This window comes from Dama dama, chromosome 18 (assembly GCF_033118175.1).
Source record: "Dama dama isolate Ldn47 chromosome 18, ASM3311817v1, whole genome shotgun sequence".
Classification (NCBI taxonomy): Eukaryota; Metazoa; Chordata; class Mammalia; order Artiodactyla; family Cervidae; genus Dama; species Dama dama.
The window spans coordinates 74,569,842-74,587,281 of record NC_083698.1 but is presented as its reverse complement, the minus strand read 5'-3'; the positions used below and the strand labels follow the sequence as shown (position 1 = coordinate 74,587,281).

Genomic DNA, 17,440 nt, shown 5'->3' with positions numbered 1-17,440 from the left:
TTAAAAGTTTACTAACTCCTAAAAAGCTGGAAGTTAATTTAAGAGTTTATTATGATTTATAAGTCTCATTTTAAAAACATCAGTCCATCAAACCATGTAGAAATAAGTATGCAAAAAGTCTGCAAAACAAAACATACTTTAAACATGTTTAAGTAGAGAAGTTATCTGAAATTCTGCATTTTCAGTCACTTCATTATTTGCATTATTATGCAATGGCAGCCAAATAATCCTTAACTTCAGTTGGGGTAAGCCTCCTAAATCCGGCTTCGTTGCAGATTCCAACTTCTATATTATCTTCTGTCATCTGCCCTTCAAAGCTTTCCTGATGAAGGAGGGGAAAAGGTCAATTTTCCAAACAGTTAATCATAAAATCACTACAAATCCAATCATTAGATATTGAACTAACCTTTAGGGTTAATATGGCTGTATGAATGGCATCTTCAAGTTCCAGATCTTCATTATATCTAAAGAATTTTTTTAAGAAAAACAATGACTTGTGGCACTATTAAGATGATTCATGACTAAGAAAACACAATGACAGCAACAGCATTAAGATTTTTTAAACATCTAATAAGACATTCTTAAAAATATTACGTTACAAATTCTCCTAGTCTCCTCACTGAGCTGTCCCCAAAATAAGAAATTGACAATTATTTGGGGTGCATTCCTGACATCATGAAGAATGTAACCCTAACACGAGTTTACTTAGGAAATTTCCTTAAGTATTTTACTATGATCAGCATGTGGTGGCAATATTATAACAATTTACAAAAATAAAGCAGAGAAATCAAACCTTTAGTAAAATTTCATAACGTTTGGAAGACTCACCAATAATACATAAGAGGATAAAGAAAGTGCTTTAAGATTCTAAGATTATTTAAGTTTACCAAGTAATCCCAGGTCTAAGATTTTTAAGTAATCTTAGCATTAATATTATCTGAGAATGTACTGAAAAGGTTCATTTGGTGGTTAAAATCAATTGCAGACTGTTCCCATCCAAAATATAGGACACTTTTCGGTGGGCTACAATAATGCTGAGTCTAGAATACAGCTAGAATTAAGTGAGAGCAGTCTGCTGTGTTGGACAGGGGTAGATTTTTATGTATCATTCCACTTTTTATCAAGTACATACATCACGTCTTTTTTTAACTTTGTTTTTTTAGTTTATATTTGGCTGCACTGGGTCTTCATAGCCGTGCGCGGGCTTTCTGTAGTTGAGGTGAGCGGGGGCTACTCTCTTGTTGAGGAGCACAGGCTCTAAGGCACACAGGCTTTAGATTGTAGCCCATGAGCTTAGTCACTTTGCAGCATGTGGGATCCTCCCAGGCTGTGCCCTACACTGGCAGGATTCTTAACCACCGGACCACCAGGGAAGCCCCATATGTCACATCTTTAATCTACCATCAACACCAGGTATTTGGGTTCACTATATTTTTGGTAATTGTCAAAATGAAAAATGACAGAGGAGCCTGGCGGACTACAGTCCACGTGGCCTCAAAGAATCAGACACGATCGAATGACAGCACACATACAAACTGTTATCACTTAAACCATTTAAAAATTTTCTTCCCAAACTTTTTACTCCAAATCCAATGGTCTTTTTTTTTTTTTCTGAGATGGTAGAAAAAATGAAATTAAAAAAAAAAAGTTTAGGAAAACATGAGAATGTAGAAAAAGAAGTTCTTAAGAAATGAATATTACCACTTAATATGTCAAAGGCTGGGGAGCCCGAGTACAGACAAGTAAGTTTGTTCTATCAGTAACTAGGCTTGACTACAGTCATACAACAAATTTGTGTATAGATTAATGATATTATTTACAGAGAGCTAAAGACTGTAGAGTAAGTGTGGTAATGAATCTAGTTTTATAAATCTACCTTTTCTCAAGGAAAGTTTTCCCATTCACATAGTTCTTTCCCATTGCTGTGGCTTTCCAGGCAAAGTAAGCTCCCTAATCAGGGGAGGAAGAGGAAAAAAAAAAAGCACATTTTAAATCATTAATATAATTATTTATGACTCTGACATTTATTTCTCAGCTCCATAATTTGTCTCTAACTTCTAAGGTTTTCAGAATATTTATTGGAATGCAATGAGCTATGTCACAAAATAAATTAATGTGATAACAAAGAGGCATGAAGAAACTTTTGGAGGTTCAGCATCTTGATTGTGTTGATATTTTCTCAGATATTTAATATCTCAAAACCCCATCAATGCACAATTTACTGTACAAAATTTTTGTAAAAAAAAGAAATGAAGTTAATTTAGAGCAAATAATCAAAAGCAATATTTTAGCTTACTAGGATTGAAAGGCTCTAAAAATCTGTCATATCTATCTGAAAAATGGTGACCAGCTCTCCATCACTGGTGAACAAACTAAAAAGACACAACTTTGTAGTAAAAATTTTCAAAGGTGTTGATATTTTGTAATCTAAAGTTACACGAAAACAGCTACCATATCATATATGACTCATCTACTGAAAAAGTACATATGCACACATATACAGAAACTAAAAGCAAGAGACCATATTTTAAAAGAAAACAAGTGGCTTTTAGCTGTAACAGGGGAAAAGGGCAAAAGATGAAAGCTAGATGCCCACGATGATGGCTCTGCTACTGAGGAAAGGAAGATAAGAGGACTTGTCATTTAGCTTCAGAAGCTCAGATATGGGGTAACAGACACTGTCAGAGTTCCTCAAATACTTAATTTTTCTGATTTAATTAACAACCTAAATATTTTTGCCTTTTCAGATCACAAAGCTAGAGCATAAGATGTGAATTGAGTAAACCTGCCATTACCTAATGATCTATGAAAGATCAGTTTCTAATCATGAATCTTTTCTTCCAGGTCTCCTCACAGCAAACCTGAGTGACAGACGTGAGACACACGTCTAGGAGTGGTGCCTTTTCCAGACACCTACCAACCCAGACACCAATCTTCTGCTTTATAGCAGACGACTCACTCACTTTGCAAAACATCCAAGTCATGACAGTAACATCAATATTTGTGCAGAAGAGTCACTTCAAGTCAACCCCAAGATTAAATTAATGGCAAAGGGCACTGCCCACTCACAGAAAGGTTTTAACTGAATTAAAATTAAAATTAGCTTTAATCATAATTTTTAAAAGAATTCCACAGATTTACAGAGATTTGATAATAACTACTTCAACAAATCATTCTAAGTACGTGAGGTTAATCAGCATGCCAGAAGAAAAGAGGGCAGAACTAAAGGAGGTTCCTTATCAGAAGACAAAGTTATCAACATTTTAAATGTTCAAGTGAATATGTATTAGTTCTAAAGCCCAAATGGAAGAGAAAATACTCTAATTTGTAAGGGTTTTATGGCTTCTATTTTTATTAGATATTCAAAGAGCACTTTAACCATCTACTCAAATACATCTAATGGTACTTACAGATGGATCTGACTGAAATAAATATGGCCGTCCCTCATTCCAACCACAGATAAGTAAAGAAACTCCAAATGGGCGAACACCACTGAACAAAGAGAAATGAAAATTACTCGGCACCTTCCTGGTGTTCAAGTCAACTTAATGTAAGAAGTTATTAATACTCTCAAGTAAAGCAAGTTACCAGGTAAATCGAATTAGACTTCTAAGTTCCTTAAAAAGCATTTAACACCTGTCTAAACAAATCAGTTCAAAATGAATTTTCTTTATGGTACTGAGGAACAACAGTCAAATCATTTTGGTCAATAGACTGATACAAATATTGGGGTTAATAAGTGTGGGTAACACTTCACATCCTAACAAAATAACAGATTTTCAGCAAATGCAGCTTTCCCACTGGTTTTACATATCAGCAATTACCTCATCATTTTCACATCCAAACTCAAGAACACTGGAATTAAAATGAATACAGATGTGTCAGTTACTGCTTTCATCAAGTGCTTACAATCATTTCTAGCTAGAAGATAAATCTGGAGGCAGCAATGACTGCCTGCCCAAAAAGAAATGTTTTAATCACTGTCAAAAGGACTTTATCTAGAAGCTGCTTTCTGCTGTTACATGAACAGCAAGAAAACATTCCCACTGTCTCTTTAAGAAAATATTTCAAGTCCAGTTAAAATCAGAACTATTCATTCACAGTGGTTTTCTTCACTGATTAAGGTAATACAGGAATACTAAGTCCTCTTTTTTTTTTCCCTGAAATATGTCTACTTTTACAAAAGTAAGATGATTTTTTTTTTTCCTAATTCATGACACATTTCAAATAATAAAATCAACTTACCCTGACTGGGTGTATTCCTGCATCACGGAAGCTACTCTCTGGACCAGTTGAGCTGTGGGAATAGGTTCTTGGTAAACGAGATAGTACTGTTGAGCTAGTTTTCGAGCTCTGTGTACAAGTACCCTGAAAAACCGAAAAGAAATAAGACTTAATTAAAATTCAGATGCTTTACATCCTCAAGACTCATTCACCTTCTATAGGCATACAACTATAGCACAAGTTTGACATGCATCTCTTTAATAGTAGCTCTCAGCTGTAAACCAGTCATCCAATTCCAGCTAACTTAAAAGAAAATATCAGAGAGTCACTGAAGAGCTAAACTACAGGAAATGGACAAGAATAAGACAAAAGGAAAACTATGGACTAGGGGTATCAATCAGTTTAACAGACACAGCTTTAATGCACATGAGATTTTTATCTCTTGTCACAGAATCTCCAAGAGTATGCCCCCCTTATCCCAAGAGAAGGTACCTTCTCATTTTATATCTCACTCCAGGCAATACACTAATATGCACACACATGAACACACATACACACGCGTTAAGGCATCTCACTCTGCCTCAATCATGTCCACAGACTGAACTTCAAAGAGTACCATGAAACTGTTTATAATGTAAAAAATGTAAAATCTGTCAAAAATATATGATTAAATATATTGGCAAGACAAGCAGGATTTATCTCTACCTGCTCATGTACTACTGATCTGAGCTGTACACATTAGCCCTCTGAGCAAGACTCCTGCCATGTCTCTGTTTATTCTGTGAGTGGTAACACACTGCAGCCTCCCTCCCTGAAGTGCTAACAGGTTCCACTGCAGCGACTCATGAAAGTGAAATTCTGGCTCTACCTATCTTATTCCACAAATCAATGAAGTAATAATAATTCTTTCAACTGTTAAATGACAAACATAGAAAACTGTCAATCTCTTTAAACTTGCTGGTACCCTGATGGAACCAGATTACTCTCTTCCTGTGAATATTAAAGAAGAGACTACATAAACATCTGATCCTAACTGGTTGTCATACTCTACAACTTCCAATGGCCTTTTTGAGAATTCTGTCCTTTTGCTAAAAACAGAAATAAATACAGTGAGGTTAACTCTGGATAGTATGCTTTCTTTTGCTGTCTGGTAAACTTTTTAAAAATATAGTTTATTATAACATGTATTGCTAAGGCCTTGGATGGTAGAAGAGAACAGAGGTGACAGGAATGAGTACTATATGCATCTCCTCTTTTAACAAGTGAGGAGCACTGAGTTCTTCACCTTCAAGAAACCCCCAGTCTGCCTCATACTGGCAACTAACTTCAGCTGCTGTTCTTCAACTAAGCAAAATAACAAGAAGGTAGGTGATTAAAGGAAAATGTCCCTTGTTTTTTCTTCCCAAAGTATCAATTACAAGGAATTCATGTGATGGTGATACAAGGTACCTGTAATCTGGACCCATGCCACTATACACCAAACCTATATGCTTGGTGATTGGTTCCACTTTGTGGACACTTCGCTCATCATACAGAATGGATTTCTGTTTCTTCTCAGTTGCCAAGACCACGCCATTTGCAGCTTAAAAAAAAGAAAATAAGAGACTTGAATGTTTAATCATTTAAACACTCCATTTTAATAGTTTTCTAGTTACAGAAGCTTTCAGCCAAACTCCTTTCTTTAATTTCTTATTTATAAAACCTTTTCTTCTGACTTTCTATATTAGAATCACCAAAGGAATGGTAAATCAGCTTTCCCTCAATAGTCATCTGTATTGCACAAGAAATCCCTCAGTTAAAGGTATTATGCAACTTTTCCTAAAGTATTCTAGGACACCTTAGAGTACGTTAAGTTTTAAAATTATGGAATTCTGCCTACTTAGCCTACTGTTCTTGTAATTTGAAACTTAAAAACCAATGATACATTTTTACAAGGTCCTTAAATTTTACAATTAACCTTTTCTAAGTTAAAAAATTTAATCATCTTCTTTGATTTATTACTTCTTTAAACATCAAAATACTGTAGATTAACAAAAAGAACTGTTAAAAATTATGCCGCCACAGCTATTTATTTTTACATTAATGGCCTATTAATCCCCAAAAAGCATTACAACTAATAGGAATCTGAAGTGAATGAAGCATTTAATTACCTTTAATTCCCACTGAAGGAGCTCCTCCAGCTACAGCAGCCAAAGCATATTCTATCTGGACAAGTTTACCAGACGGGCTTAAAAAGAAACAAAGGTATTGCTAAATTTCACATTCTCAAATATTTATTATAGGAGCATCTCTGAGAAAGGGCAGGCAAATAGGCCAAATCTATTAATCAAGCATCAACGAATAGATGGGCTTTGAAAATTTATTACAAGTTATAGAGAAACCAAAGTTATTAGGTGATGTGAACATATTCATAATGAAACACTAATCTCTTTTCTTTGGTTGATTTTTCTTGTCTGCCATTTAAAGCAGCATTATTATTCTTTTCTTTCACCACTCACCAACAGTTTTCTCATCTGTAAAATAGGGATAATAGTGTTACCGGGTTCAAAGGTTGCTGTGATGATTAAATGAAACGATGCCTTTTGTTCCTGGCACAAAATTAGCACTGAGTAAACACCAAATAGTAACGTTATTAAGAACATGTATTTGTCTGTTAAATACCAAATAACAGCACATACTCCATGTGGGTGGAGTTTGACATTTTATAAAGTAGACATGACCTAACACGTAAGATCGAGATGTCAGTCACAACAAAATATAACAACAACAAAAAACTATTTCAAGATGCTGTGAGCTGGTTATACTTCTCTGGTTCCATTGAGTCTGGCAGTCAAATGCTAGGTCCAAACTGGCTTTTTAGGTGATATATTATTTCAGTCTAGTTGTTGAGTTAGAACAAATCCCATAAACATCACCAACCTTTCTATTTGATTGATAAAGTCTGTGAATGAAAATAATTTGTCCAAAGTGAGATATAAGCTAGGCCCACATATCCAGTCTACTACTGAAAAGATAACCTTCAGATTCAGGAGATCATCTGTTTCATCTTCATAAAATTATAGATACTGTCACTCAAGTCTCAACTCATACCATGCCATTGCGCTCGAGACACAAGTACCCTTAGAATTCAAAAAACCCCTCTGGCAAGACAATCCCTGTTTGCAATGCACTTCACCACTGTCTGGTGAACTCCTTCCAAGTCACTCTCCAGTCCTTAGTAGAAGTGTCATCTTCTCAAGGAAAGCTGCTCCGACCACCCAGACGAGGCCGGATCCCACACACTCATACCCCAGTGTCCCACGCTTCCTCTTTGGCTCAGAGGCATCACACCTGAATTACTCTGTAACATTCACGAGGTGTAAGCTGTGTTCAATCAGTACACCAACACATAATCGATGACCAGGTTCATCTGGCTGACAGACAGACATACATCCACACCTATCTTAAGGAATACACCTAGGGGGAGCAGTCTGCTGCTGCCACTGCTGCTGCTAAGTCACTTCAGTCGTGTCCGACTCCGTGCAACCCCATAGACGGCAGCCCACCAGGCTCTATCAGGGATAACTGAAACAGCCCTCCAACTAGTTTTCTTATTTTCCACTCTTATTTCCATTCCCCATTCCGGATACTTTTATATCGTAACATCTTCCACTTAAATCCTTTAATTTTTTGACTCATTTACAATAAAAGCTCCTTACTCTGGCCTACAGGGCTGTGCAAGATTGGTCCAGACCCAGGATAATTTCCTGCTCACTATACTCTAACACATTGGCCTTCTATCAATTCAGTCTTTCTCAACTTCAGCACTTTCAAACATGCTTTCCCTTGTCTGCAACTCTCCCTACCCCTAAATTTTCAAACAGTTGGCTCCCTTTCATCTTCCAGTCCCCCAGAACAACCCCCAAGCATTGGTCTTTCCTGATCACCCAATCTAAAGTTACATTCCTTCTTTTGCCCTCTCTTAATAAAAATTCCTGAATAAGGGAAAATCATTCTTCAGAATGTATGAGTAGACACCAATTTCTTTACCCACTGATTGTCAATGAAGTGAAAGTGAAAGTCGCTCAGTCCTGTCTGACTCTTCGCAACCCCATAGACTATACAGTCCATGGAATTCTCCAGGCCAGAATACTAGAGTAGGTAGTCTTTCCTTTCTCCAGGGGATCTTCCCAACCCAACCAGGTCTCCCGCATTGCAGGCAGATTCTTTACTAATTGAGTCACAAGGGAAGTCCAAGAATACTGGAGTGGGTAACCTATCCCTTCTCCAGCAGATCTTTCCAACCCAGGAATTGAACCGGGGTCTCCTGTGTTGCAGGAAGATTCTTTACCAGCTGAGCTATGAGGGAAGCCCACTAGTTATCAATATCCCCAACTAAATGTGATCCTCAGGAACACCTTTTCATCCTATAGTATAGTCTCTTATCACATCTACCATGAATAATTCTGATTACAACAGGCTAGAAACAATTTTTAAAATCCAAAACAGAATTGCACCATATTTTTTTAAAAAGTGTTTAAACAAGGAAATTTATCATAGAAAGATTCAGTCCCTGATAACATATGGTTGCTTCATGTTTCAACTAGAATTAGGATAACACTTTCTTAAAGATAGAGTTCCAGGTTTTGCCTCCGAATAGGAACAGTAGCGACCTGTCAAACCCTGTTTCCTATCACTGTATATGAGGAGATCTTTTTTAAAAGATAAATATTCTAGTATTTTAAGAAGACATTACACAGTAATGCAAAATGTATTAATTTTGTCGTCAGAAAGAACCCAGTTTAAATGTTAACCTATGACCAGGGAAGAGTTATTGAATTTGAGTTGTGGTCAGTTCATCTGTAAGATGTTTAGAAAACAAACATTCATCACACAGGGTAGCCCAAAGAGAAGGAGTAAGCTCCACCCACACATAAAGTACTCAACAAGTTAGATGCCGCCTGTCTTTAGCTGTCAGATAATATTTTTAATTAAATAGGCCCTTACTGATCGTAGGGAAAATGGCCAAATTGAATCCTTCTCCGGTCAGTAAGGCAGTGCATCTCAGATTTATTTTGAAAAATACGCTTACATAAATGCTCTAAAGCTTAAAAGCCTACAATCTTTCTTTAAATAAACATATCCCCTTCCAAAAATAACAGCCCCAAAGCAAATACAGCCTATTTTGGAGCCCACAAAGACACCCGGCTAGAAACATTACCACTTTCACTTTCAGTTCTTAAGCTTCCAGTAGGGGCACCGAAAAAATCCAAAGCGGGAAAAGGTTTCCAAAGACATTAGCGCCAAATGGAAGCTAAGACTAGAACTGAACTGTAAAGTTGGGGCTTTCCAAGAAAAAGGAACCCCATAGAGCTGACCAAGATTCCAAACTGCAGAAGCTCCTGAATCAGGCCTACTTGGTTCAGGAAGGAAATCTTCTGAGTTCTGAACAGGAAACCTGGAAGCAGCTCATTCAAAATTGCCTTTTTCTCTACTTCCAAAGCGAAAGAAAATCCCTGGGTGAGGACCTCAACTTCCCACAGCGTCTAGATAGATCTCCCAGGACACCCTGACTCGCGTTCCCACGGCCCCCAGGCACCAATGCTCCCCAGGCCGCGGGGAAGGCCCCGCAAATGACTTGGCAAACTCGCATTTCCACCCCCATTTCCTACTAGGCCCTCAGGAAGCGCCAAGTCAGAGACCAGGAAGGTAAAAACCTGGTCGGCAGAGCTCCTGCAACCTCAGTTACGTGGAGGACCCGAAAAGTCCCTGCCATACCTGAATGTAGTCAGCGAAAAGCTGTAACCACGCTCCGCCATCTTTACCCAAAGAACCAACGCACATCCGCGCACATGCGCACTGAGGCCAATTTAGTTTCTTTTCCCCGCCCCGCGCCTTCCTTTCTAGGTTTCTGATTGGAGGAAAGGCAGAGCCGCTCCAGAAGCATGCTGGGAGTTATAGTTCCAAGTGCGCGTTTGCCCGACTCTGTGTCTGTGCGCATGCTCAAGGTAGGGGCGGGACCCAGAGGCCTGGTGGGTGTGGCTTTCGGCCGAGCAACATGGCGCCCACCATGCTGGTGCTGCTGGTTCCGCCGTTGCCCGCAGCCCGAGGACTTCTCCGGAACTGTTGGAAGCAGCTGCAGCGGAAACTTCTGCAGAGCCGACCAGGTTTTCCCAGTCCGCCATGGGGTACGTAAAGAAGACCTCCGTGGAGAAGGGTTTGGACTGGGGACCCCAGGCAGCGTGGTGAATTCTGCTCGTATCTAGCCTGCTCTGGTGTTCTGATCTTTGGCTGCGTGTAGGAGACGATGTTCCGGGCATTCACTTACTTAGGAACAAAGACAGCAGTTTTTGCCCCCCAGTCCCCTGCAAAAAGGAAAAGAAACGTCCTCTGACTGTCCCATTCCTACAGAGAATGTAACCGAAGTGCATTAACTTAGCATCAAGGGACACCGCTCTCTAGATCCTCTTTTCTTTCCAGTCCAGTCCACCACCTAAAGCAGTTTGCCGTCTGTGGCATTTGAGCTTTGTCAATTGACTCTTGATCCTCTATTTCCCCTGAAAACTAATTTTAAATGGAAATGACTTGGCTGTTAAAATTGTCATTGCTTTGACGTTTACATTCTACTCGATTTCGAAGTTATCCCGAACATAATAATGATAATACTCAGAAGAGCCCGCTAAATGTCAAGTGAAGTGAAGTGAAGTCGCTCAGTCGTGTCCGACTCTTTGCGACCCCATGGACTGTAGCACGCCAGGTTCCTCCGTTCATGGTATTTTCCAGGCAAGAATACTGGAGTGGGTTGCCATTTCCTTCTCCAGGGGGTCTTCCCGACCCAGGGATCGAACCCTGGTCTCCCGCCTTGTAGGCAGACGCTTTTACCGTCTTAGCCAACAGGAAAGTCCCACTGAATGTCAAAGTCAACATATATTTCGTAAGATAATCTCCACTACAGTCCCATTAGGTGTCTCCACTTTTCAACTGAAGAACTAAACTCAGAAAGGCCTCAAGGTCACACCGAGCTTCCAGAGCCTGTGCTATTAATCACAGGTCTGTGCTTAGCAATACTTTCAGGTATATTGAAAAGGAGTATCAGTTAAGTGTTAAACAGCTTTGTATATTTTTAAGAGTTTCTAAAATCAAAAGAAATATTGCAGGCCTGAGGAATATAGCAAGGAGAGGGTAAAGAAATCTTTTTCTTTTTTTTGTTTTATTTTAATTGAAGGATAATTACTTTACAATACTGTGTTGGTTTCTGCCATGCATCAACGTGAAACTACAGTAGGTATACATATGTCCCCTCCCTCTTGAACTTCCCTCCCACCTCCCACTAATTTTTACAAACAGTTTAGAAGAACAAAAGTGAAACGTTGGTGGTCGCAAGAGTAAATTAGTATCCTACAAAAAGTGATGAGTGAGTTCTTTTCCTTAGAGTACTTTTCTTAGGGAACAAGACTAAATATTATGAGAACTAAGTGTCTTGAAGGGCCTATCAGGTTATATGACTGAGGCGCTAACTCAATTTGAATATAATTTTTAAAAAAAGACAATCAGCATTTATTTCTGTGCTGGTAGGAAGTGGATTTTGAAAGCCTCAAGCTTAAGATTTACTTATAACTAGATACTGCTCATCAAGTAGAATGTGGACAATTGAGTGAATTTTTTTTTTTTGCCTTGTTTTGTTTAAATTTGGTGCCTCTCACACTTTTATTCATGTTTACTATTAAACCCCTGAGTTCTGTATTTTAAGATGAGAAACTTTTGGTAGAATTTCACTGATTCATTTAAGCAAGTGCCACTATGAAATATTGTTCTAAAATTATTTCAGGTATGAACTTTAGGTATATTTTAATAGCTTCTAAGGTTTCCTGTTAAATGTCTGTTGAATGTAATGTTTTAAGTTACTTAGGCCTGTTGATACATTACTGTTGATTGTTAAAGAGAATAATACTTGGAAACGGTCATTTCGAAGCTAGAAACCATTCTGTATCTCCATGGTTTATTTTGTAGGACCAGCGTTAGCAGTCCAAGGTCCAGCTATATTTTCAGAACCAGCAAATGATACCAGTGGAAGTACGGAGACTTGCAGCCTTCTGGATAGTATATTTTGGATGGCAGCTCCTAAAAACAGGCGCAGCATTGAAGTGAACCGATGTAGGAGAAGAAACCCTCATAAGCTTATTAAAGTTAAGGTAATACGGTGATTTTTGTGGGTGTACTTTTTCTCATGTCCACCACTGCATAATCTCTTGATTTGTCCATGTAACCTATGAGTAAATTATTTTTAGATCCTGTATGTCTACCTTTCCCTGGTCTAAATAAATACAATATTCTTGTTATATATGTATGCGTCTGCTGTTCTGTAGGCTAAATACTCGGTACCCAGTCAAGGAGGGAGTTCAGAGTCTGGACAGAGAACTGAGTTATAAAGAGTCTGTGACTTTTGTATCGTGAGCTGTGCCAGTCCTGAGCTGTGTGCTTTTGAACTATATGTAAATAAACATTTTAACTATTGCAGAGCCTAAAATTAAAGTCAGAAGCAGTAGATCTATTCAGTACGGGGTTTTATTAACCCTGAGGGGCTTATTCTCTTCTTTCCTGAGTCCAATGAGATACTGTGAAGTAAAATCCTTAGATAAGTAGTAAAAATAGCTAATATCTTAATAAGTGCCTATGATGTATCTAAGTGCTTTACATGAATTATATTTTCAGAACAGCTCTCCAAAGTAAATATTGTTTTGCTCAGTTTTAGGGTGAAGAAACTGAAACAAAAAGAATTCACCTATGATCCCAAACTTAAGTGGTAGAACCAGGATTTGAGCCTTGGTAGTGTCCTATTGTGGAGAAGGAAATGGCAACCCACTCCAGTATTCTTGCCTGGAGAATCCCAGGGACGGGGGAGCCTGGTGGGCTGCCGTCTTTGGGCGGGGGTCGCACATGGTCGGACATGACTGAAGTGACTTAGCAGCAGTAGCAGTGTCCTGTTCTGGAGAAGGAAATGGCAACCCACTCCAGTACTCTTGCCTGGAGAATCCCATGGAGGGAGGAGCCTGGTGGGCTACAGTCCACAGGGTTGCAAACAGTCGGACACGACTGAGCGATTTCACTCATTCAGTGTCCTATGGAAGTCCTGTTCTCTTGAAACTTTTATTTGTGTGTGTTCCTATCCTTAGATAATTCATCTCAGTGCTCCTTCTCCGTCTCCCCCCAGCACTAACCCACCATCTCCCATGGGTACACTTATTTCATTGATCTAGTAACAAAAAGTATAGTGTTTATGGCCTTTGATTTGTTAATTTATGGCTTTAACAGCCATGATTTGAGTTCCTGTTTACTGCACGGCGTTCTCCAGGGCAGTGCAGATGGAACTCAAGGACAGAAAATTGACTTCCATAAGCTTCCACATTCAGTATTAAAACAAACCCCTAGAACATAAGCTCAAAAATATTACTGAGTCATGGCTGGGACCACACTTAAAATGTGGAACTGGAAAATACTTCATTAATTTAGACAGTTTTCTGTTAACATATAATTTGTTATGCCAGGTCTTTGTTAGGAAAAGAACACCTACTGACCATGGGTATTTTTTCAATTCCTCGAGTTGAATGTATAATCCAGTTTTCCATGTATTGGAGTAAGATGAGAAGTCAGTGGGTCAAATGATTTGCTAGGTTCTTTGTTTCTTTTAGGATTTCCCTGGTAGCTCAAACTGTAAAGAATCTGCCTGCAATGCTGGAGACCCAGGTTTGATCCCTGGGTTGGGAAGATCCCCTGGAGAAGGGAATGGCAACTCACTCCAGTATTCTTACCTGGAAAAACCCCACGGGCAGAGGAGCCTGGCAAGCTATAGTTCATGGGATCACAAAGGGTTGGACATGACTGAGCGACTAACACTTGTTTCTTTTAGAAAATGAAGTTCTTGTTGTCATCTGCCTGATAAATGTTTGTATGTTAGTCTTCAAACATGTTTAGAGTTTCTTTGATGTTCCTGTTTACTATTTTTCTTTATATTTCAAATCTACCTTTGGAACCCATTGAAAGGACTTCTTTAGAGATTAGAATTGTCTTATTAAAATTAGATACATGTATAAAAACTCATTAAAATACCCTCAAATTGTAATATATCAAGAGTTTTACATTAAGAAATAATCAGTGTTCATTTATAGGAAGAAAATCACACCCCATACCAACTATACATCATACAGGAATTTGAATTACACTGTGATAATCAGGGGAAGCCAACTTGTAATGTGTTTGTCATCTTGTTCTTCCCAGGATTGACTGAAAGGAAAAGTGAATTCGCTTTGCCTTGGTCTCTTAGTTAAGATGCTGGCTGTGTGGATCACCCATGGGCTCCTTACCAGATGTTTAGTTTTTGAGGCTGGGGGAATGGAGTACCATTTCACATAGTAAGACTGTTGTATTTAAGTAAAAATGTACCAGATTCAAAGTTGGTAAACCTGGCTTCTAATTCCAGTTTTCCTACTAATTCAAATCAACGTGTGTCCTTAGTTTCCTGATTAAAATGAGGTTGAACTGGGTACCCTGTGACCTTGTGCAGGATGAACATTTCCAAAGAAGCTTTAATACAAGCCTCATCCTTGATGATGTGTGCATTTTGTTGCCTCTCGTTAAACTTTCTTTCTTTCTTTCTTTTTAAAGAACAATATAGACTTTTGTCCTGAATGTGGTCACCTGAAACAGAAACATGTCCTCTGTGGCTATTGCTATGAGAAGGTGTGCAAGGAGACAGCAGAAATCAGAAGACAGATAGGGAAGCAAGAGGGGGGCCCTTTCAAGGCTCCTACTGTGGAGACCGTGGTGCTGTATTCGGGGGAGACACCCACCGAGCAGGATCAAGGCAAGAGGATCATTGAGCGGGAGAGGAAGCGGCCGTCCTGGTTCACCCAGAACTGACATCAAACATGTTTCAAGAGGAGAGCTTCATATAAGACATTTCTCCTGAAAAAGAACGATTCTTTGCTTTGACATTGGTTGTGTGCTTGTTTTTAAATCATTGACGTAGCTTCAGACATTCTGTATAAGCAGTTAGTTTTTTGCAGGTAATTTGTATCAGGAGTAAAGTCTAAATGTTTCAGCACAGGCTCAGTGGATTTCTGTGTCTGCTTCTATTATACAGTGAAGTTTCAGTAAAGATAACATTTTCAGGACTGAGAGATAAAACATAATTTAAAATTCATAGCCAAAATTAGGAGTATGGGTTCTAGTTTTAGTTGTTTGCGACTGGTTTTTCTTACTCAAGAATACTTACACGTATGCTTTTGTTTAAATAACACCTGGAAATAGGTTATGTAAATTCTCGGTATCATTTTTTTTAAGATGATAGATGTAGCAGTAAGAAAAAGGTTGTTCTGTTTCTTGTTTTTCTTTTAGCAAATTAAAATTGCCTTTGTATGGCACTTTGTATGAGACATAGTATGTTACTTTTTTTAGATGGAACAGTTCTTGATATTTTACATTAAATCATGACAGTATTCAGAATTCATTAGATGTTCATGAGATCTGTAATTAATAGTTTGGGGAGAGGGATTTTTTAAAGGAGATGTAAGTGAATTCAGTGGCACACAGAAAATGCACTGACGGGGTTGCCCTTGCATTTTCCTTCTAATACGACCTTTTAGTTTGTTTCACATTTCATCATGTTTATAACAATGGCTTTTTTAGCAACGCAATTCATATTTCTCTCTCCTTCCCCCATTTCTGTGTCTACTCTGAGCCCAGAGTTTGGTGTTTTCTGCCTCATGGAAAAGGAAAATAATAGAAGTGAAATAGCTTATTAAAACACAAAGTAAGAAAATTATATAGTTGAATGAAAAATCAGAAGGCAAAATAAGATAAAGCCCAGGGATATATTTAAAACAAAATGCATGCTGCAGTGTCCTGAATACTTATAAGAATTAGGCAGTGAATTCAACACTGAACTTGCTTTTGCTTGAAGAGGACATCCATGGATGAGTCTCCACAGGTCAACACATGAACCAGAAGTGTACTCCTATCCTGGTATTGAGGCCTGAGGTACATTTTGCCCCTGAGATATCATGAGGATTCTGTGATGGAGTCATCCATGTTAACATTCCTAGAAGTAAAATGATGAATTTCATGCAGTACAGTATAGACCAAAGATATATTATTAGAGTGTGATTCAGTGAGAGCAAATCCTTAAATCTTCCAAAATACTGGAGTCTCAGTAATTAGCTCTTTGAAGACTTAGCTGCACCTTCATGTATTTTTTTAGAAAAACTTTCTGAAGGAATTGGTTGCTTACTCTCTTTAAGGCAATCCTCTGCAGATAATGATTTTTCCTTCTGACAAGCCTTAGAAGTGCCTAGTGTCAAACTTCGGGTATATATACTTGAGGTAGAATCATGATTGGTGGTATTTTAGTCACTCAGTCGTGTCTGAATTTTTGTGACCCCGTGGACTGAAGCCTGCCAGGCTCCTCTGTTCATGGATTTTCCAGGCAAGCATACTGGAGTGGGTTACCATTTCCTTCTCCAGGGGATCTTCCCCATCCAGGGATCGAATCTGGGTCTCCTGCATTGCAGGCAATTTCTTACCAGTTGATCTACCAGGGAAGCCCACATGGTTCATGGAGGCTAAGGCTAACAAGGTACACACCCGAATCTGCTACCTACTCAGCATCTCGGTTGACTGTCAGGTTGCAAAGTATGTTTGGGTACACATTTTCCATAGATTTGGCAGAAGGCTACAGAGCTGAACCTAGTGAGAACATGTGGTCAGGGTCACTTTTCTGTTTGCTATTCATGGAAGATAAACGCTACTAGATGCATCCCCAAATTAGCAAAACTGGATACCTGCTTCATGTCAGAAAACCATGACATAAGGGTGAGTGACCATCACTTTTTGAAGAGGTTATCCCACAAAGTTATCTTTATAATAGATTATATCAATTCATACCTCCAGTTTTTACTATCAGAAACATAAAAATCATGAGTTTGTGTAAAAGATTTGTTCATGTTCTGAACACTAGCAGTGACTGTCATCCCTACTTGCCCCTTTCATCGAGATGAGACATTTTACTTTTGGAGGGAGGGCTGGTGAGGAGGTGATGCCCTCTCAGCTTGGTGGCACTCCCCTCCATCTTCCTTTTTTTTTTTTTTTAAGCCAGTTCCTAGCAGATAGCCAAGTTCTGAAAACCTAAGCATCTGACTTCATTGCATCTACCTGCCAGAGTCCTTCGAATCCTAAGCATCTC

The 17,440-nt window shown here is 38.7% G+C and overlaps 2 protein-coding genes across 2 annotated transcripts; one reads left to right on the top strand and one right to left on the bottom strand.

Annotated features, from left to right (window-relative positions):
• Window positions 1–33: 33 nt before the first annotated feature.
• PSMA2 (proteasome 20S subunit alpha 2) lies at window positions 34–10,062 on the bottom strand. Its single transcript, XM_061165647.1, has 8 exons — window positions 9,982–10,062; window positions 6,375–6,451; window positions 5,674–5,806; window positions 4,246–4,368; window positions 3,411–3,492; window positions 1,877–1,950; window positions 407–464; window positions 34–322 (listed from the first exon to the last, which is right to left on the bottom strand). The coding sequence occupies exons 1-8, from the start codon at window positions 10,020–10,022 to the stop codon at window positions 206–208; spliced, it is 705 nt and encodes a 234-aa protein (XP_061021630.1). The 5' UTR covers window positions 10,023–10,062; the 3' UTR covers window positions 34–205.
• A 166-nt stretch (window positions 10,063–10,228) lies between these two features.
• On the top strand, window positions 10,229–15,312 carry MRPL32 (mitochondrial ribosomal protein L32). The gene is made up of 3 exons (XM_061165646.1): window positions 10,229–10,391; window positions 12,214–12,395; window positions 14,866–15,312. The coding sequence occupies exons 1-3, from the start codon at window positions 10,262–10,264 to the stop codon at window positions 15,118–15,120; spliced, it is 567 nt and encodes a 188-aa protein (XP_061021629.1). The 5' UTR covers window positions 10,229–10,261; the 3' UTR covers window positions 15,121–15,312.
• Window positions 15,313–17,440: the final 2,128 nt, after the last annotated feature.